At 37.1% G+C, this 21,852-nt stretch overlaps 1 protein-coding gene across 3 annotated transcripts in view; it reads left to right on the top strand.

Moving 5' to 3' along the window:
- Positions 1-20,652, top strand: part of DNAJC10 (DnaJ heat shock protein family (Hsp40) member C10) — a 51,499-nt gene extending 30,847 nt beyond the window's left edge. Inside the window, exons 15-24 of one of the 3 annotated variants that reach the window (XR_014079798.1) lie at positions 1,487-1,614; positions 1,923-2,039; positions 6,350-6,451; positions 7,681-7,836; positions 8,814-8,947; positions 9,936-9,989; positions 10,304-10,477; positions 17,218-17,361; positions 19,320-19,424; positions 20,529-20,652. Coding sequence is in view for 1 of the 3 variants with exons in the window: in XM_081580990.1 (XP_081437116.1) it covers positions 1,487-1,614; positions 1,923-2,039; positions 6,350-6,451; positions 7,681-7,836; positions 8,814-8,947; positions 9,936-9,989; positions 10,304-10,451; positions 17,242-17,361; positions 19,320-19,424; positions 20,529-20,540 (1,076 nt within the window). In the remaining 2 variants the exon portion in view is untranslated. Of the gene's footprint in view, positions 1-1,486; positions 1,615-1,922; positions 2,040-6,349; positions 6,452-7,680; positions 7,837-8,813; positions 8,948-9,935; positions 9,990-10,303; positions 10,516-17,217; positions 17,362-19,319; positions 19,425-20,528 lie in introns of all 3 variants that reach the window. The other 2 variants (XR_014079799.1, XM_081580990.1) reach the window with 2 other exon arrangements.
- Positions 20,653-21,852: the final 1,200 nt, after the last annotated feature.

Raw genomic sequence — 21,852 nt, 5'->3', positions numbered from 1 at the left:
GGTTCACAGCTGAATATAGGCCTGGTCTCAGGAGAAGAGTTTGGGCTAAAACTCTTTCATTGGCAGTTGAAGCCTTAGGTGAGGATGACCTTGTCCAAAAGTGAATACAGAAACAAGATTGGGGCCCTGTGAATTATTTTTAAAAGATTGTCAAAGATAGAAGAATTTATGAAGCAATTCAAGCAGCAGTAGCTAAAGAGTGAGGAAAAAGCAGGAGAATGTGGTATCATTTATCACTATTTAAATATTTATGAAATGTTTGTTTTCCGTTGGCCTATGAACTCCTTAAGGAGAAAGTCTGTATCTTTTATTTTGCATGCGCTATGGCATTTAAAACAGGACCTGACACATAATGGGTGCTTTACTTAATATTAACTATTGAGTGAATAAATCAGAGGGCACATGGGAAAGTGGATTATGTCCTGGTCCTAAGAAAGCTAGTATTTGCGAAGCCAAGGAGTGTGTTCTTTAAGCAATGGCCTTTAAGCAAGGGGACCGCACGATCAGATTAATGTTTTTGTAACTTGCCTCTGGTAGCAATGTAGAAAATGAATTAGTTAAGGAAGCCAGAATAAAAAGACCAGCTTGGTTATTTCAGTAGGCTAGACTAAATTTAGGCAGTAGCCTAAATCGGGGTTGGAGCTGTGATACACAGGCAAAAAGAAAAGGCAAGAATCACTCTAGGAAATCTTATTTAGCACCTGCTGCTGCTAAGTCGCTTCAGTCGCTTCACTTGTGTCTGACTCTGTGCGACCCCATAGACAGCAGCCCACCAGGCTCCTCCGTCCCTGGGATTCTCCAGGCAAGAACACTGGAGTGGGTTGCCATTTCCTTCTCCAATGTGTGAAAGTGAAGTCGCTCAGTCGTGTCCAACTCTTAGCGACCCCAATGGACTGCAGCCTACCAGGCACCTCCATCCATGGGATTTTCCAGGCAAGAGTACCGGAGTGGGTTGCCATTGCCTTCTCCATATTTAGCACCTAGTGGATGATTATGCCATTGTCAAGGTAGGAAAGGTGAGAAAAGGAGCAAGTTTAGGGAAAAATAACTTTGATTTGTGTATATTTTGTTTGAAATGTTCACATGACATCCAGGTAAATATTTCCACTGGGTAACTCAGGTCTTGAATTCATAAGAGAAGTCTAGGTTGAAGAAACAGACTTAAGAGTTAGGCCATAACAGTAGTTCAGGCAAGCAAAAAGAACTCCAGGAACACTGGGAGGAAATAATTCTCCCTCTGAGGATGAAGGAACTTTTCATAGAGGTCTTGATGTTTTATCTGATCCTGCAAGAAGCAGAGTGTAAAGCAAAGGTTTTTCTGGCAGAGTAAACTTACATAGTATACAGAACACTAGAACCTCCACCAAATCAATTTGTTCATAAGTTTATCGTCTCTTCAATATTTCAAGTATAAAAGCTTTGAAATGTTTCTATGGATAAAAAGACAAAATGCATATTTTAATTTTTCTCTTTCTCTGTTTCAAAGGAAAGAAGATTCTATATGACATACTTGCCTTTGCCAAGGAAAGTGTCAATTCTCATGTTACTACACTTGGACCTCAAAATTTTCCTGCCAATGAAAAAGAACCATGGCTAGTTGATTTTTTTGCCCCTGTAAGTTATGTTTATCTGTCATATTTCAACATTTTCAGGTTTTCTCTTGTTACGACCAAAAAAAAAAAACATTTTTTAGGTAACTTTGAAGCATGAATATTAGAATCATGTTACTCAGTTTGGCTACTGTCACATACCGTTTCTAAGAACGGCTGACATACTTGCCCTTCCAAGGACTGAGTATATAAATGCTTACGATTTGTAACTGTAATAAATATTGTTCATCTTAGCATATTGCTTGTTGCAAAAAATATGTGTTTTTTTGGCTTCATTTGACTTGGTGCTTATGAACATTTTTTCTTCAATAGTGGTGTCCACCATGTCGAGCTTTATTGCCAGAGCTGCGAAAAGCATCAAAGCATCTTTATGGTCAGCTTAAGTTTGGTACATTAGATTGTACAGTTCACGAAGGACTCTGTAACATGGTAAGTTAAAGTATAAATATTTATTCTAATGGTTTGTAAAATGTCTCAGCAGCCTCACATTAAAGCAATAAAAGAACTTTCAAAAGTACATCTAACATTTAGAGTAGTAACATATTACTTAAATAATTTCGTCAAAATGATATAAAATTATGATTGGATTAAACATAAATATCTAAGGTTTTTCTTTTAATTTAATATTACCTTTTTGCAACCTATGGGCTTGTCTGGTCGCTCAGATGGTAAAGAATCTGCCTGCAATGCAGGAGACCCCGGTTTGAACCCTGGGTCAGGAAGATGCCCTAGGCAAGGGAGTGGCTACCCACTCCAATATTCTTGCCTGTGGACAGAGGACCCTGGCATTCTACAGTCCATGGGTTGCAAAGAATCGGACAGGACTGAGCAACTAACACTTTAACTATGCTCTCTTTTTGGCAACCTATAGTTTTTATTCTTTGTCTTCTAAGTGTAGTTAATAGAAATTAAGCAGGCTTTTTTAAACCTTTATTTACATTTCTTAGGTTAATAAATATTTACTCTTCAGTTTAGGAAGAAATAGAAATTATAAAATATCCTTGGCAGGGGGGGATCCTAAATTAGATCAAGCCTACAGATATTAGTGTATAGGAAAGCCAGTGACAGAGGACATATTAAGTGATATGGAGGAATGCATACACTCTTCAAATCCCAGCATGTAAAGAACTTTTTAGGACAAATAGCAGTTTATTGGACATACACATTGAAAGGAGGAAAAAAGATACTAAAAAGACTGATAAGACGTATCATTCAAATACAGTGTTCAGGCCTTGTATTCAAACAAACCAACTCAAAAAAAGATAATTGGAGAAACTTGAACACTGAATTTCTGATGATTTTCAGTAATTATTATTATGAAGATATACAGATAGCCAACAGGCTTATGGAAAGTTGTTCAACTCTGGTTATTAGAGAAATATAAATTATGACAGTGAGTATCACCTCACATTAGTTAGAATGGCTGTCACCCAGACGTCTACAAACAGTAAACCCTGAAGACGGTATAGAGAAAAACGAGCCCTCCTACACTGTGGATGGGAATATAAATTGGTACAGCCACTGTGGAGAATATGAAGGTTCCTTAAAAAACTAAAAATAGAGCTACCATATGATCCAGCAATCCTAACCTTGGGTACATATCGAAAAAAAACAAACGCTATACAGTTCATAGCAGCACTATTTACAATAGCCATGATATGGAAACAACCCAGGTGGCTATCAGCAGACAGTTGGCTTAAGATGTGGAGAGAGAGAGAGAGAGAGAGAGAGAGAGAGAGAGAGAGTGTGTGTGTGTGTGTGTGTGTACATAATGGGATATTACTTGGCTTAAGATGTGGAGAGTGTGTGTGTGTGTGTACGTACATAATGGGATATTACTTGGCTTAAGATGTGGAGAGTGTGTGTGTGTGTGTGTGTGTGTGTACATAATGGGATATTACTTGGCTTAAGATGTGGAGAGTGTGTGTGTGTGTGTGTGTGTGTGTGTGTGTACATAATGGGATATTACTTGGCCAGAGAATATTATACTTAGTGAAGTAAGTCAGACAGAGAAAGCCAAATATTATATGATATCACTTATATGTGGAATCTTAAAAATTATACAGATCAGCCTGTATACAAAACAGAAACATGCTCACAAAGCAAAACAAACATTGTTACCAAAGCCTGAGGTGACAAGTTACAATTATGAGATTAACAGATACACACTACTACACATAAAATAAGTAACAAAGACAATGTACAGCACAGGGAATTATTATATTCAATATGTGGTAATAACCTATAGTGGAAAATAATCTGAAAAAAAAAAAATATATATATATATAACTAAATCATTTTGCTGTAGAACTGAAGCCTACTGAATATTGTAAATCAACTATACTTCAATTTTTTTAGAAAGTAATGTGTTTTAAAAGCATAATAGAAGTAAATGTAGGGTGAAATCTTTATGCATCTATGTGAGGAATCATTTCACTCCACACAGATGCTCATGCCTGCCAGTGCACACATACACTGAGGATAGAAGTTATGAATGATTTTAGCCGCATTGAATGTTAACACTATTGCCAAAGAAAGAGACATTATAAAGTCGAAACAAACAACAGACTGAGGAAATATTTGCAGCACATAAAACTAACAAAGCCTTACTGTCCAGAATATTTCAAGACTACAGATCAGTTTTTTAAAATAGCAAAAGAATGAGGAGGTTTAGACATTCTATAAAGGCAGAAATTCGATAAATGTGAAAAATGTTCAACTTTACTGGTCCTCAAGAAAGTACAATTGCAGTGGTCATATACCCTCCCTCCATCAAATTAAAACAATTTAGCTGACCAATAGTAGCAAGTACATGAATAAATAAATTATCCAGTCACATAGTAGAATAATCATAGAGGATTTAAAACTAGATCTGTCTTGACCAGCATGTTTGGTAAATCTCAAGACTATAAGGAAAAAAGCAGGTTGTAGAATAGTATACAGAGTGTGATAAAATTGTAGAAAGTTTATAAGTGCTCAAACATTACACTGTACTGTTTAGGAATACACATGCATGTAGCAAAAGTGTAAAACATCAGTGGATTGGATACATGCTTATTTCAGGATATTGGTTACTCCTAGCGTCAGGAATGGAGAAGGCAATGGCACTCCACTCCAGTACTCTTGCCTGGAAAATCCCATGGACGGAGGAGCCTGGTAGGCTACAGTCTATGGGGTCGCTAAGAGTCAGACACCACTGAGCAACTTCACTTTCACTTTTCCCTTTCATGCACTGGAGAAGGAAATGGCAACCCACTCCAGTATTCTTGCCTGGAGAATCCCGGGGACGGCAGAGCCTGGTGGGCTGCCGTCTATGGGGTCACACAGAGTCGGGCACAACTGAAGTGACTTAGCAGCAGCGTCAGGAAGGGAAGGAAATGGGATTAAAGAGAAGCTCCAAAAATCTGCCAGAACGGCAGAAAAGTTAATCATCCTTAAATGTAGTGGTAGAGATATGTATTTGTTAAATGAGTCTCTCTTTATCATGTTTGAAATGTCATTAAAATAATTTTAAAAAATGAAATAAATAAGGCCTTTGGTTTTAAATGTCTTGTATGGGACTTGGAAAAGTTGCTAAGCAAAAATGAAGAATTGTGTTACACAGTAATTTGAATTCCTATAGTTTGTCTACTTTTCATCTCAGTTTTTAATTTTCTATAGATAATTAAGCAGAATGTAGATATTTAAACCTGTTGTATCAAATTCACCTGGAACAGAGGCCAGGATTCCTTACTCAGTAATTGGTTAACCTTTACCAAGGCACTGAGCCTCTCAGTACCTCAGTTTCCTTATCTATAAAGTTGATTCAGTAATTTTAGCTTCCAAATAGAATTGTTGTGAGGAACAGATGAGAAACTACGTTTCAGTGCTAAAAAGGTGCTCAACACATAGTAAGGACTTGTCAAATGTTAGATAAATGGTTTTTTCCATCTAATGGGTTGTTTGTGCTCATTTACAAAAATTTGATAAATATTTCCATTGCTTTTTCTAAAATTATTTTTGAAGTTCAATTTGCTAATGAGTGCTTGCCAGCTTTGAGGATGCATATTTCAACTACAGCAAATTTAGAGATAGGGATCTGTTTATAACCTTTTAAAAAATTAAAAAAAAAAAAAACTTGAGAAGTGCTTCCTGAATTAGTGCTCCATGTTAATTCTGAGGAAGGAAGTTACAGTGGTTTTATATATATATATACACCCACACACACAATAGAAGCTGGTTTGAGCAAAGAAAAAGTGACCTCATTTTTAGCACATGATTCCTAATTCTCTAATCTAAAAATGGCTGTGTGCACGTGGATTATTAATTTGTTTCCTTATTCTTGCTATTTTTATGTCCTTGATTTCTTCTACTTCTGAACAAATTAGAGTGTTTATTATGGTTTAAAAAAAATAAAACACTCAAGCTAGAGCTCAGTCTGCCCTTATCCCCATCCACCGTGGTTCAGGAGAGTAGGAGAGGACTGCACTCAAATGCCCATGCTCAATTCTCAGTGTTTGGGTGCCTATGGATTTTATGGCTAATGGAGTAACTATACATAAGAATCAGCTGCTCAGGATACAGCAGTAAGTCTATTTCCTTTGTTAAATTTGGCTAGGCTAAAATTTTTCAGTCATAGTTAAGCATTGAGTCTTTTAAAATCTTGTTGCTGTTACTTAAGGCAAACTGGTTATAAATTTGAAGCAAACAGGTAAAATATATAGAATCTTATGTTTAATTTGTATTTTCATTCCTAACAGTATAACATTCAGGCTTATCCAACAACAGTGGTATTCAACCAGTCCAACATTCATGAATATGAAGGACATCACTCTGCTGAACAGATCTTGGAGTTCGTAGAGGTATTTTAAGTTACAGCCTATATAGCTATAAATCCTTCCATGTATGTATAATACTTCATACGAGTATTTAATAATGTTTAATAATAGGATTTGTTATTTTTAATCCAAAAACAACTTCTAACAAAATTACTTTTTAAATTTTCTACTCTCTTATTAATAGACTTCTTCTTAGAGTTCATAGCTAGTGTATGTTTTGTTACCTAGTATGGTGCCTTGTACTTGGTGGTCGCAATTATTTATTGAATACATGAAATTAAAACTTTTACATAAAGCCTTGTCACCCCTCTCCCCGCCCCTGTTTTCTCTAATCTACTACAGATGATTTCTTTTTGGTCCCATATAGATTAGATAGCAGTGAATCCCATTCTTGGATAGTTCCAAGAAATATGTGACTAAGGACAGTCTTACCTCAGCCACCAGTGGAGGCTTCTTCACGCCTCAACAGCTTATGCCAAGCCTGCTGTGTTGTTAGCCCAGAAGTGCTCTACTAGAGCATCCCCCTTTTTTTTTAATCACTACTAATCTTAATTGACTAAAATAATTAACAAGGGACTCCTAACAAAAAAATGAACAATTCTAGCTTATTATCCATGCAGTGGCCCTCCCAGCCTCAGTGCTACTCTTCTCTTCCTCCTCCTGAAAAATAATAGCTTTTTGTTTTGTGTTGTCTGTCTCCCCAGGGAAGCTAACATCTTTGTTAGTATTACCCAATCATGATAGACTAAAGCTCATTATTAACAAAACAGCATTTGGAGCAAGTGATCTGAGGTTGTGCAGTATCTCAGGTCAGAATGTCAGAAAAATAGGATAGTAGGCTTTCCATTAATAATTAAAGGGTTCTTTCCAAACCAATTATTGGTTCCAAAAAGAACTACGTGGCCTGTGGAGACATCTGGGCAGCTCTTGAAACGCTTGCCTCATCTACCCACAACCTTAATCAAAGTTGCCACTTTCCTCTGCCTAAGATGGTTTTAGTGATACATAGAAATAAGAAAATATTCCTTGATTTAATAAGACTGATGAGCAGAATCCATACTTAAAAAGTAAATTAAGAATCATGTCTTCCTTTTTTAAAATAATCCACTATCGATTCTCTTTAAATATACTAATGTATCCTTTGATTATTCAAAAGCAGAAACTTTTCTAAGTGACATGTACCAACAATTTGCCCAAGAATATGTGAACTACTCTTTTTTATATCTGTTAAATGAATGCTATATTCTCTTTAGGATCTTATGAATCCTTCAGTGATCTCTTTGACACCTACCACTTTCAACGAACTGGTTAAACAAAGAAAGCATGATGAAGTCTGGATGGTTGATTTCTATTCTCCATGGTGTCATCCATGTCAAGTCTTAATGCCAGAATGGAAAAGAATGGCCCGGGTATAGTAAAATAATTTATTGTCCGAGTATAGTAAAATAATTTAAGTCTTAACATTTACTAAGAATGTTTATTTAACAATTATTTTGAAACTGAGATGAATGAACCTACCTCTAGATTGTCACTTAATAAGATTTTGATCATTTTTTATAGAACAATTAGATTTCAACTCTACTTCTGTCTGATATTGAATAGTATACAATAATGACCCTTTTTTCTGTGTCACTTGGTTTGACTAAATTTCTGCCAACATCAACACAAAGATCCTCTTTTTTCCTATTAACATTTTTTCTACGTCTTCATTTTTAGAGTTTAGAAATACAGTTTCTTCACAGTATTATAAGATGATAAAGAAAAAAATGGCCTTGATTAATGAAATAGTTAGATTTTTAAATTTCCTACAGAGCATTATAAATCATGAAAGATTGGAAACAAATTATTTAAATATCAAAATGGAAAATGCAATTACTATTTTATTTATTTATAGGTAAAAAATGAATTAACCTAAGAGTTAAAATTCTTCCTAGTATTTAAATTCATAATAATATAATTTTCCACTCTTCAATAAAATTTTTAAATTCGGGTATGACTCAGTATGCTATCTGCAATCCACATTTCCATTTTAAAAAGTAATTTTGAAGTACTGTTGCAAAGAAATTCATTAGTTCTTGTTTTCTGACATATCAAGTTTTAGATATACATAATTTTCCCCATGTAATAAGATGAATGAAATCAATTATTTAATCTACAGTGATTTTAGTAAGTTTTTGACTACAAAATTAGATTTCCAGTTCATTACTGTGAATGTTCTATCATGTTTTAAGCACTTTTACCCATTTGTATTTGGCAAAAATCAGTGATAAATAATATAATAACCATCTCACGGTAACTACTTCTCTATTGTAAACATAAAAAATTGTTATGGAGGTAATTTAATTCTAATTACTTTGATCTAGCCATCTTTTTTTTTCTTTTATAGACATTAATTGGACTGATCAATGTGGGCAGTATAGACTGCCAACAATATCATTCTTTTTGTGCCCAAGAAAATGTTCGGAGATACCCTGAGATAAGATTTTTTCCCCAAAAATCAAATAGAGCTTATGAATATCAGTAAGTATTCTCTAAAAGTTGAAGGCATTTATATAATCATTTATTTTTATACAGTTAAAATTTTAAAGTTATCCTAACTAAATAAAAGCTAAACCACCCAGTATTTTGGAGGAGCCCACACCTTATTTAAAATAGTGTGGGAATGAGGAATTTACAAAGCGAAAAGTGAACTGAATGGACCCACTGATTGTGAAGCTGACAATCTAGTAAAGAAGAAAATGAGAGGAAGAACATTTATTAAGCCCCTTTTTGGTTTCAGGTACTATACTAGAGAATTTTTGCTCACATTATTTCCACTTGTCTTCACACGTACTCTTGAGAAGTAAGAATTATTACCCTTCCTACTACTATAGATAAGTAAACTGTTTCACAGGCCTTAGATAACTTTCCCAAGTCACACAGCTGCTAGGGCTTGAGGTTGGGGTTTGAACTCAGATCGGTGTCACCCATGCTGTTTTGACAACAGCATATGACATTTCAAGTAGGAAACTCAAATACAAGACAGAATATAATAAATATTATTAAAAAGTAAAAATGAACCATGGATTTTAGAGAAAAGGATCACAACCATGAGAGGAAATCATGAAGCTGCATTTGTGCTGTGCCTTTTGACATGTGTCTTAAAAAGTGGATAGGAATTTGACAGACTGTAATAACCGGGGTAAAGGTTTCAGAACTAAAGCCTTGGAGATTTTGAGTTTTGCCATTACCATAGGTCTGTGGGAGATGTCCAGCAGACATCTAAACATTTAGGTCTGTTTTGAGCACACACACACACACACAAAAAATCTCAAGACTGGAGAAAAATATGTTTGGAAAGCCACATAAGCCATGTAAGCGTAGTATTTGCAGTAAGGTATATCTGAGAAAAGAGATGCCAGATGAAGTCAGTCAACTAAACTTTTAAATTGCTACAAGGGGATTGTTTTCTGAACATACCCAATAATAGAAATAACTGTTTACAACTTACATATTTTTCTTCTTTCAGTAGTTACAATGGTTGGAATAGAGATGCTTATTCCCTAAGAATCTGGGGTCTAGGGTGAGTAATTAAATTATGTATAATTGTATAAACTATATTCAATGCTCTTTACCTTCCTCTCATGTCTGTGGCTAAATTTACTCAGTTAAGGTTCTAGCACTTTAAAGTAACACGGTTCTAGCACTTTAAAGTAACAATTCCTTAGGAAAGTTTTAGCACTTACTTAGGAAAGAATATAATTTACCAAGATAAGGTTATGCTTTATTAGATTGTCATTCTTTGAAGTGTTTTTTAAACTTACAAAATTTGCAATAGTCTGTTCTAGATGTTTGCTTTGACTTTGTATAATGAATAATTTTGATCCCTTGTCGCAGATTTTTACCTCAAGCATCTATAGATCTAACACCTCAGACTTTCAATGAAAAGGTTTTACAAGGGAAAAACCACTGGGTGGTTGATTTCTATGCTCCTTGGTGTGGACCTTGCCAGAACTTTGCTCCAGAGTTTGAGCTCTTAGCTAGGGTAAGTCTTATCTACTTAAATAAGTTGTAGTCACACTCATATTTTAATAATTAGATAAGATTTTGTAAATAATTTTCTCCTTAAAAGTTTCCTTTGAATTTAAAAACTCTGTTCCATTTCTGTGATTTTAATCTTTGCAGTAAATTTCTTGCTTCTTCACTAAAGCTTGTAAGTAACTGCTGCTGCTGCTGCTGCTGCTAAGTCGCTTCAGTCGTGTCCGACTCTGTGCGACCCCATAGACGGCAGCCCACCAGGCTCCCCTGTCCCTGGGATTCTCCAGGCAAGAACACTGGAGTGGGTTGCCATTTCCTTCTCCATTGTAACTAACTACCTACCTTGATTGAAAACATCTACTTAACCAAAATAGCCAGAAACCTCGCTTCTTCCTTGTTCTTTATTTTGTTCCTGCTGCCCTCCAGGCAGTCACTAGATCCTGTTAGTTCAGTCTCCTAAACTTCTTTGAAGTCTGTCATCCCTCTGCTAGCCTTTTGGTCACACCTTCATCATCTAGACTTAGATATATGCGCCTCTTAACTAGTCTCATACTGCCAGTCTTCCTTCTTCAGTTCCACCCTAATGATCTTTCTGAAATATTGCCTTCTCTAGCTTTCTGTTAACCACATTTCTTGACGTGCGTTCTTGATTACAACTCTCTAATCTGACCCTCCTGACCTCTTTAGCTTTTTCCCTCTCCCTGACTTATTAATCTGACCCTCCTGACCTCTTTAGCTTTTTCCCTCTCCCTGACCTTATACTCCAGGCACAACAAAGTACTCCAGGTTCTCTGAACAAGTGCTTTTATGTACATGCTGTTCCCTCTCTAAAAAGCATTTTCCTTACTTTGGGCATCTGGATTTTTTTTTGTCCCCAATCTGCAAAACCGAGCTCCAGTGGGATTTCTGTATCCTCTCCCCTTCCCAGTACTCCTTCAGTATGCTTATACATTGTATGTTAACTATATCTGTCTCCTCTGCAAACTATGAGCTTCTTGAAAGCAATATATGTCTTACCTATCTGTATATCCCTGGTGTCTTAACTCGATAAACACTTACAAAATTAAAGTAAACGCGGTTTATTTTGGTATTTCTGTCGCAAGTCCTATTAATGACATCATCCAAATTGTTAGCTTCCCCACCTCTGTACTCAAGGAATTTCGCATTGGGCTGCAAAACGTTCATTAGAATGAGAAAGCCCAGCACTAGTTCCACCAGTCTGAAACCAAAGCTGAGCAATCACAGGCCTGAGCAATTTTTTTTTTTTTTTTTTTTTTTTTTTTAAGCAAAGAGATTTCAAAATTCCTGTGGAGCTGAGAGATTGTTTTAGTTATTGACTGGTTTTTTGTTTTGTTTTGTTTTGTTTTTTTCTTTTTATTTTTTGACTGGTTTTTAAAATAAAAGATTATTCATTTTTTTTCCTACTTATCATATCTTTTTCCTCTTTTGCTTCTTTTTCTCCAATAATCCTAACAAAAATGTTTTATTCCCTTATCTTTCAAGTACTTAAAAACTTGATTTAGCTATTTTGTAATGCAGCTGTATCTTGACTATAGCAGAAAATTATTTAAAAGGTCATTCAGCAAATCCTGAGCACCAAGTAAAAAACACTATGCCAAACATTAGGGCTGAAATAATGGAAAGATGAATACTGCATGTTTTTAAATGAGATTGTAATCTAGTGGGAAGGTAAAATGCAAATATATGTAAATCAGTAGGATCTTTACTATAGTGAAATGAGAGCAAAACAAGAGTATGGGGAACAGGTCAGAGTCATACCAGGAGACAAAAGGCTCCACGGAAAAGGTAGTATTTTAGATGAGAATTACAATATGGCTAGGACTGTGACATTTTTTGGCATTGCCTTTCTTTGGGATTGGAATGAAAACTGACCTTTTCCAGTCCTGTGGTCACTGCTGAATTTTCCAAATTTGCTGGCATATTGAGTGCAGCACTTTCAGAGCATCATCTTTCAGGATTTGAAATAGCTCAAATGAAATTCCATCACCTCCACTAGCTTTGTTCGTAGTGATGCTTCCTAAGGCCCACTTGGCTTCACATTCCAGGATGTCTGGCTCTAGGTGAGTGATCACACCATCATGATTGTCTGGGTCATGAAGAACTTTTTTGTACAGGTCTTCTGTGTATTCTTGCCACCTCTTATTAATATCTTCTGCTTCTGTTAGGTCCCTACCATCTCTGTCCTTTCTTGAGCCCATCTTTGCATGAAATGTTCCCTTGGTATCTCTAATTTTCTTGAAAAGATCTCTAGTCTTTCCCATTCTATTGTTTTCCTCTATTTCTTTGCATTGATTGCTGAGGAAGGCTTTCTTATCTCTCCTTGCTATTCTTTGGAACTCTGCATTCAAATGGGTATATCTTTCCTTTTCTCCTTTGCTTTTTGCTTCTCTTCTTTTCCCAGCTATTTGTAAGGCCTCCTCAACAACCATTTTGCATTTTTGCATTTCTTTTCCATGGGGATGGTCTTGATTCCTGTCTCCTGTACAATGTCACGAACCTCCATCCGTAGTTCATCAAGCATTCTGTCTATCAGATCTAGTCCCTTAAATCTATTTCTCACTTCTACTGTATAGTCATAAGGGATTTGATTTAGGTCATACCTGAATGATCTAGTGGTTTTCTCCACTTTCTTCAATTTCAGTCTGAATTTGGCAATAAGGAGTTCATGATCTGATCCACAGTCAGCTCCTGGTCTTGTTTTTGCTGACTGTATAGAGCTTCTCCATCTTTGGCTGCAAAGAATATAATCAATCTGATTTCGGTGTTGACCGTCTGGTGATGTTCATGTGTAGAGTCTTCTCTTATGTTGTTGGAAGAAGGTGTTTTCTCTGACCAGTGCGTTCTCTTGGCAGAACTCTATTAGCCTTTGCCCTGCTTCATTCTGTACTCCAAGGCCAAATTTCCCTGTTACTCCAGGTGTTTCTTGACTTCCTACTTTTGCATGCCAGTCCCCTATAATGAAAAGGACATCTTTTTTGGGTGTTAGCTCTAGAAGGTCTTGTAAGTCTTCATAGAACTGTTCAACTTCAGCTTCTTCAGCATTACTGGTTGGGGCATAGACTTGTATTACCATGATATTGAATGGTTTGCCTTGGAAATGAACAGAGATCATTCTGTTGTTTTTGAGATTGCATCCAAGTACTGCATTTCGGACTCTTGTTGACTATGATGGCTACTCCATTTCTTCTAAGGGGTTCCTGCGCACAGTAGTAGATATAATGGTCATCTGAATTAAATTCACCCATTCCAGTCCATCTTAGTTCACTGATTCCTAGAATGTCGATGTTCACTCTTGTCATCTCCTGTTTGACCACTTCCAATTTTCCCTGATTCGTGGACCTAACATTCCAGGTTCCTATGTAATATTGCTCTTTACAGCATCGAATCTTGCTTCTATCACCAGTCCCATTCACAACTGGGTGTTGTTTTTGCTTTGGCTCCATCCCTTCATTCTTTCTGGAGTTATTTCTCCACTGATCTCCAGTAGCATATTGGGCACCTACTGACCTGGGGAGTTCATCTTTCAGTGTCCTGTGTTTGCCTTTTCATACTGTTCATGGGGTTCTCAAGGCAAGAATACTGAAGTGGTTTGCCATTCCCTTCTCCAGTGGACCACATTCTGTCAGACCTTTCCACCATGACCTGTCCATCTTGGGTGGCCCTACATGGCATGGCTTAGTTTCATTGAGTTAGACAAGGCTGTGGTCCATGTGATCAGATTGGCTAGTTGTCCGTGATTGTAGTTTCAGCCTGTCTGCCCCCTGATCCCCTCTCTCAGTGCCCACCGTCTTACCTGGGTTTCAAGCTGGTTTTAGAAAAGGGAAAGGAACCAGAGACCAAATTGCCAACATCCGCTGGATCATCGAAAAAGCAAGAGAGTTCCAGAAACACATCTATTTCTGCTTTATTGACTATGCCAAAGCTTTTGACTGTGGGGATCACAATAAACTGTGGAAAATTCTGAAAGAGATGGGAATACCAGACCACCTGACCTGCTTCTTGAGAAACCTGTATGCAGGTCAGGAAGCAACAGTTAGAACTGGACATGGAACAACAGACTGGTTCCAAATAGGGAAAGGAGTACATCAAGGCTGTATATTGTCACCCTGCTTATTTAACTTATCTGCAGAGTACGTCATGAGAAATGCTGGGCTGGATGAAGCACAAGCTGGAATCAAGATTGCTGGGAGAAATACCAATAACCTCAGATATGCAGATGACACCACCATTACGGCAGAAAGTGAAGAAGACCTAAAGAGCCTCTTGATGAAAGTGAAAGAGGAGAGTCAAAAAGTTAGCTTAAAGCTCAACATTCAGAAAACTAAGATCATGGCATCCGGTCCCATCACTTCATGGCAGATAGATGGGGAAACAGTGGAAACAGTGGCTGACTTTATTTTTCTGGGCTCCAAAATCACTGCAAATGGTGACTGCAACCATGAAATTAAAAGATGCTTACTCCTTGGAAGGAAGTCAGGACCAACCTAGACAGCATAGTAAAAAGCAGAGACATTACTTTGTCAACAAAGGTCCATCTAGTCCCGGCTATGGTTTTTCCAGTGGTCATGTATGGATGTGAAGAGTTGGACTATAAAGAAAGCTGAGGGCAGAAGAATTGATGCTTTTGAACTGTGGTGTTGGAGAAGACTGTTGAGAGTCCCTTGGACTGCAAGGAGATCCAACCAGTCCAGTCTAAAGGAATTCAGTCCTGGGTGTTCATTCGAAGGACTGATGTTGAAGCTGAAACTCCAGTACTTTGGCCACCTGATGTGAAGAGCTGACTCATTGGAAAAGACCCTGAATCTGGGAAAGATTGAGGGCAGGAGGAGAAGGGGACAACAGGATGAGATGGTTGGATGGCATCACCAACTCAATGGACATGGGTTTGAGTGGACTCAGGGAGTTGGTGATGGACAGGGAGGCCTTGTGTGCTGCGGTTCATGGGGTCACAAAGAGTCGGACGCGACTGAGCGACTGAACTGAACTAGGACTGTGGCACTTGGAAAAGTTGACTCAAGAGTACTCTAAACAGAGAAGACAGAACTTGCAGAGATGCAGGACACACAGACAGTTGAGCAAGTTCAGGCTTTTCCTCTGTTGGTCCAGTGTCACCAGAGGATAAAGACAAAAGAGGCATTGCCAAAACTGAGGCTCTTAGACAGGCAAGGAGGAGATGGTTTGGTCAGCTTGCCTGCACTCTTCACACTTTACACTTTTCCTCACTGTTCTCATACTGTTTAGAATGTATTTTGTAGAAGCATGGGAGGAGAACTGTTGGATATGTCAGGATCCATTTTATATTGTAGAAGGAGCACATTGAATGGACTGAACCTGGGCCGTCAAGACGAGAGAAAGATCAGAGCACCAAAAACAGTATAGTGTCCTTCTGTAACTGAGAGTACCAGCCAGCTGGATTCCTCTGACCTTCACTATGAGAGTGTATGTGCGTGCGCGTGTGTGTGCGTGCATGCTTGTGCATGCAGCCTTGCTGGTGCCCTAGCACAAGTTAGTCTGCCTTTAGTACCCCAACCCTGGGGACAAAATTAGAGGTAGCAGGGATATTTTAATTGTCCTGAAGTGAGAGGTGATAACCTGAACCCGGATTATGGCAGTGGTCATACAAAGAATGGAACAAATAGGTAAGAATGACTAGGATTTAGTTAGTGTTTATTTGTGATAAGTGTAGGAGAAAAAGGAGTCTAGCATGGCCCTAGTTTCTGGCCTGAATTAAGTGAATAGTAGGGCAGAAGGGATAGTAGGTTAAGGGGGAAAGGAGTCATTTTAGAAATGGTATCTTTAAGGTGCTTTAGGTGAGACAAGCCAGTACATAGTTGACTGAAATCAAGGGAACATTTGGGTTCAACAGCATATAGGTGTATAAAATCTCCCTGGGAGATTGTTCACAGTGAAAAAAAATTGCTGATGAAATATGGAATTGTGGTTGGACATTTCGACGGGCAGGTGTAGGAGGAGTTCCCCTTGCTAAAAATGAAGAACAATAACCAGAGGAATAGAGTAGCCAAGAGAATAGTGATAAGTGCCAAGAAAGAAAAGAGGAAAGAAAGGAGTGGTCAGTCATGTCAGACACTCATTAAGAAAACTGAAAAGTGTTCATTCAGTTTGGTCAAATAGAAGTCATTGGTGAACTTACAGCAGGTTCAACAGAGGGAGCAGTGAGAACAGAAGCTAGCTAAAATGTGTTGATAATAAGTAGATGATGGGGAAGTGGTCAGGGAGTAAACTCAAAAAAAAGAAGCAGAGTGGCAGTTAGAGGAATCAGTGCCATTAAGGAAGGGATTCTTTTTTGATCATATGTATATATGCTAAACAACAACAACAGTATATGCTCACGAGTGAGTAAGAGCTCTGACAGGGAGGGACCAGAGAATGTTGACCTAGTCCGCCTTCTGTGGGAGGAAGTTGCCCGCCTCAGATGAGACCAGAGATAGGAGGAACAGAAAGACAGAATCTCAGACGTTTGTGGTGTGACAGATGTGTTGTGGGTGACAGGAAGAAGGTGATAAGGCAAAGGAGAGTTTATTTGCTGTTGGAGGGGCCGTGCTAGGTAAATAAGAGTTCAGAGCTAGTAAGAATTTGGAAGCAATCTTGCTTAAATAGAAAAGATTAAAACTATGTTGTTTTGGTTTTGGGTTTTTTAAAGTAACAAATCCTTGCATTTATAAATGTTTAGAATTTTTAGTATCATATTGCTCTGTGGTTGCCAGAGTAGTAGATACCAAAGAGAATAATAGCAAATCATAATTTTCTTTTTTCAGACAATTAAAGGAAAAGTGAAAGCTGGAAAAGTAGACTGTCAGGCTTATGCTCAAACCTGTCAGAAAGCTGGTATCAGAGCCTATCCGACTGTGAGATTGTATCCTTATGAAAGGGCAAAGGTATGTACACACCTTCCTCTGTGTCCCTTTTCTTTAGCCGGTAACACTTTTTTTCTAGTTTCATTCCTTTTGTCGTCTCTCACTGTGTTGCATGCCACTGAAACAACTGCTTTTCACATATACACAAAGTGATTTAAAAATTTTTTTCTGCCTCACAGTTGATATGATGGTCTCCAGTGCCTTAAAATTTCTGTACTCATGAACAGGGAACTACTAAATAGACATTCCAAAACACTAATAGTGGTTTTGTGTGAGTGGTAGAATTCAAAGTAATTGTTTTCTGTGAAGTTTTATTTTTCCTATTTTTTTTTTTTTTTAATATTTGTTTATTTATTTGGCTGCACCAGGTCTTAGCTGTGGCATGTGGGATCTTCAGTGTGAAATCTTAGTTGTGGCACATGGGATCTGGTTCCCTGAGCAGGGATCGAACCCAGAGCCCCTGCATTGGGAGCTCGGAGTCTTAGCCACTGGGCCACCAGGGAAGTCCCTATTTTTCCTATTTTTATAGAATTAACATATATTACCTTTATGATTAGTTCTTCCAGGAAAGAAAAAGAAAAAAAGAGAATACTGTCATAATACTTCTGAAAGAGCCTTAGTACCTGAAAATTTATCTTGAGGAATATGCATTAATGGTTTAGACTATTAAAATTAGGGTTTTATGATTCATTCATAATTTCTTTTTTGGGCCGCTGATAACTATGCTTTTTTTAACTTTCTTTTTAAAGACAGTCGAACTCATTAGACCTGGGTCTTTATGGTCATTGATAACAAAAGTGTATACCTTTCAGCCAGTATAACTGCTAACTGAAAGGATTCATGACCTTTGCTATCTTCCCAAGTAAAAGACTAAGACATTTTTGACAATAAAGCTATGATAGACAAGTATTTGTTATGCATACGTATTTTCTGGTAAAACATCGAGATAAATAATTTCAAATGTTTTAATACATACCTTTTGAGAAAGTATATCAGATTAAGATCTTGTGTAATTTATTTGTGATTATAATACATTTTGAAATAGAGCTAAAGAAACTAGATGATGAATTTCAGAAGTCTAGACTTGTCAGACACCTACATTTTTCAGTGAAGGATTCTGATATATGAGGAGGATATCTCTGTCTTAACAACAGTCTGGAGTAAGCAGAACCCAGAGTAAAGGAACCTGATACCAGAGCCTGAATCTTCATTCCTCTGGCTTCTGAGTTCTCAGAACACCTTGAGAATTAGATACATAAATAGGTGTCTTATTCAGGTAGAATGATGTTAGGGAAATATCAGTATAATAATGAGCAGTCACAGAATTAACCAGACCATACAGGGAACTGTTTGAAAACATGATGTTACCATATGTCCAAATGGAAAGGCAGGGGTAGACTCCAGAAGTCCAGCAGACAAGGCCACAGCAGAATAAAGATCAAAGTGAGAAATACCAACCAGGTGAGCAGCTATTCACAGAAACAGAATCCTAGCATACAGTTTGAAGTTCCACCGGGAAGAAGGAAATTGGTGGCTCCAAATCCAAAATAAACAGACCTGAATGTATTGACCTGACCCTTCCCCCTGCTTTTCAGCCACCTTCCTGCCATAGGCAGATGAGAACCAGGAAGTACATGGCTTTGCATTGCATTGTTGTAATTGGTCAAAGTTTTGTCTGTGCCAACCAGTGACTTTAGATTAGAATGTTTTGAGTCCTCCAGGGACATCTTTTCTTATAGTTTAGATGTTTTGAGGCATTTGGAGTTAGCAATGCATTTTAACCAATTAATTAATTTACATATTTCCATAACAGTATTGTTAGTATTTATTTCTGGTAAGTTATTGGTTGATTGCTTTTGCCAGCAGCATTTCCTTGAAGAAAGTTTAAGTTTTAAACATTTAATCAAGTTTCTTAGGTGGAAATGTTATGTTTTGATTAGATACTTAAAAGGTTATAAGAAGAGTATTTTCAATTTTAGAGAAATACTTGGGGAGAGCAGATAGATTCCAGAGATGCAAAAGAGATTGCTACCATAATATATGAAAAATTGGAAAAGCTCCAAAATCATGAAAAGAGAGATAAGGTAAGGACTAAATCTAGAACTGACTTTGACAAACATTATTTAAATGTATTCTTACTGTACAGTATATGTATCAAACAGTAAAACGAAGCTTCAAAAAACAGTAAAGTGGTTAGAAACTTTTTCTTTGGAAACTATGACAATCAGAATGTAGCTTCTGAAATGCTTAGAAATTTGGACAAGTAAAACCGTTTAACAGGAAAATAGTAACTATGATCATAAACTTTGTTCAAATGTAAAAGCATTGATTTGAGCCTCAAAACACCTTTTGGAAAGCAAGTTTTGTTCTTGATATAGTCAGGATACATTAGAATCCATATTCATCTTGACCTGCCCCACCCCCTTGAATTACTAATCTATCAAGAAGCGGTACAACCTCTTTCTTGCTCTTCTAAAGAGGGCTGTTCATGTTTTCCTTTTTTAAAATCAGTATCATTGTAAGACATACTTAGAAACAGCCCAACAAGTTTACAAATGCTAGAGTGCTTTCTGAATGGAATTTAATGCATTCACATATAAGGTTTCTTGGATTCTTTACCCTGTAAGGTGAAAGGACAAAAGAATAACACAGCTGCTAGAAGACTAGAGAATCTGGCTTTATAGAGCCATATTAGAACTATAGACCCTCACATACAAAGCTTTACAGCCTACTTCAAGAATTATATTTTATCCAAATCTAAAAGATAGAAATGAAAGTATTTTTTTCCATTTTCACGAACAAAAATTTTTTCTGACGTTTTGGCTTTGTTAGTTTTTTCACAATGTTTTATCTTTAGAATTCTGACTTTTAGCTCAAGTTAGACATTTGAAATCAAACATTATTAGTCAAAAGTAGAATAACTGAAATTAAGTTAAAGAGCATGCCAAAGGATGACTTTGAAAGTGTGGTAAGTTATAATAATTGTATTACATGCCGTGGGCAAGTGAGAATTGTGAGATATCCTTTTTCCACTGTTAAACAAGGTATACTTCCACATGATCTATAAAAGAAGAATATTAAGTAATTATTTTTGAAAAAGTAAAACTTTAGTCAGTTAATTATTTTTACCTTTTAACATTAGATGTTTAAGAGAAAGGAATTTAATCACTTTTACATTATTATTGTAGGACGAACTTTAATGATGTTGAAAACGAAGAAAAAATTGAAAAGAAATCGACAGATGACATCAGAAGATACCTTTTCAGAAAGTTACTTATATTCATGATGGGAATAAATGAACCTTATCTTGGACTTGTAGTTGCACTGCCTGAATTCTGTATAACATTGATATAAGTGAAAGGTCTACAGACTTTTCTATAAAGGGCCAGATCATAAATATTTTAGGCTCTGTAGACCATATATGGTTCTTTGTTACATATTCTCTGGCTTGGTTTTGTTTACAACTCTTTAAAAAATGTAAAATCCACTCTCGACTCAGGGCTGTGTACAAATAGGCCACAAGCCACATTCAGCCTATGGGCCACAGATTGCTTACTCCCAGAAATGTGTTTAGGCTGGCTGACCTAAGTGATAAAAGTGTATTTTATCACTGAACGTTTTGTGGCTAGCCTGTAAAGAGAACTTGGTTTTCAGTCACCTGTTCTAAAAAATCTCTGAAATTGATGCTCTGATCATGTATTATTTCATTTAAAAAAACATTCAAAATGTGGGAAAACCATCTTTCTAAAGGTTGAAGAATTGGTTGTAATTTTTCACGTATGAGAAAAAAGTTTTCCAACAGTAAGTAAACAAATCCTATTGACTTATTCAGTATTCATAAATACCTGAGGAGGGGGAGGATATATATATATATAGTAATTAACTGGGCATTGTAAACTCTCTCAAGTATTTCTATGTTTTAAAGATAAGTGTTCATTTATTTTTTGAGCTGCTTTCATAATAGTTTTTCCCTATGATAACTGATTTTTTGAAGCATCTTTCTAATAATTCACTTTTAGCTCTTGGGCCTTGATGTGTGTCCTTTATTTCAGTTCAGTTCAGTCGCTCAGTCGTGTCCGACTCTTTGCGACCCCATGAATTGCAGCACACCAGGCCTCTCTGTCCATCACCAACTCCCGGAGTCTACCCAAATCCATGTCCATCGAGTCAGTGATGCCATCCAACCATCTCATCCTCTGTCGTCCCCTTCTCCTCCTGCCCTCAGTCTTTCCCAGCATTAGGGTCTTTTCCAATGAGTCAACCCTTCGCATGAGGTGCCCAAAGTATTGGAGTTTCAGCTTCAACATCAGACCTTCCAATGAACACCCAGGATTGATCTCTTTTAGGATGGATTGATTGGATCTCCTTGCAGTCCAAGGTACTCTCAAGAGTCTTCTCCAGCACCACAGTTCAAAAGCATCAATTCTTCGGCGCTCAGCTTTCTTCACCGTCCTTTATTTACATTTGCCTTTTTTCCTTCATAGTTGTGGTTTTTCACTCTTCCAAACTTTA

This window comes from Giraffa tippelskirchi, chromosome 3, assembly GCF_054371585.1.
Source record: "Giraffa tippelskirchi isolate mGirTip1 chromosome 3, T2T-mGirTip1v1.2.pri, whole genome shotgun sequence".
NCBI lineage: Eukaryota > Metazoa > Chordata > Mammalia > Artiodactyla > Giraffidae > Giraffa > Giraffa tippelskirchi.
This window is presented reverse-complemented; position numbering and strand designations above follow the sequence as displayed.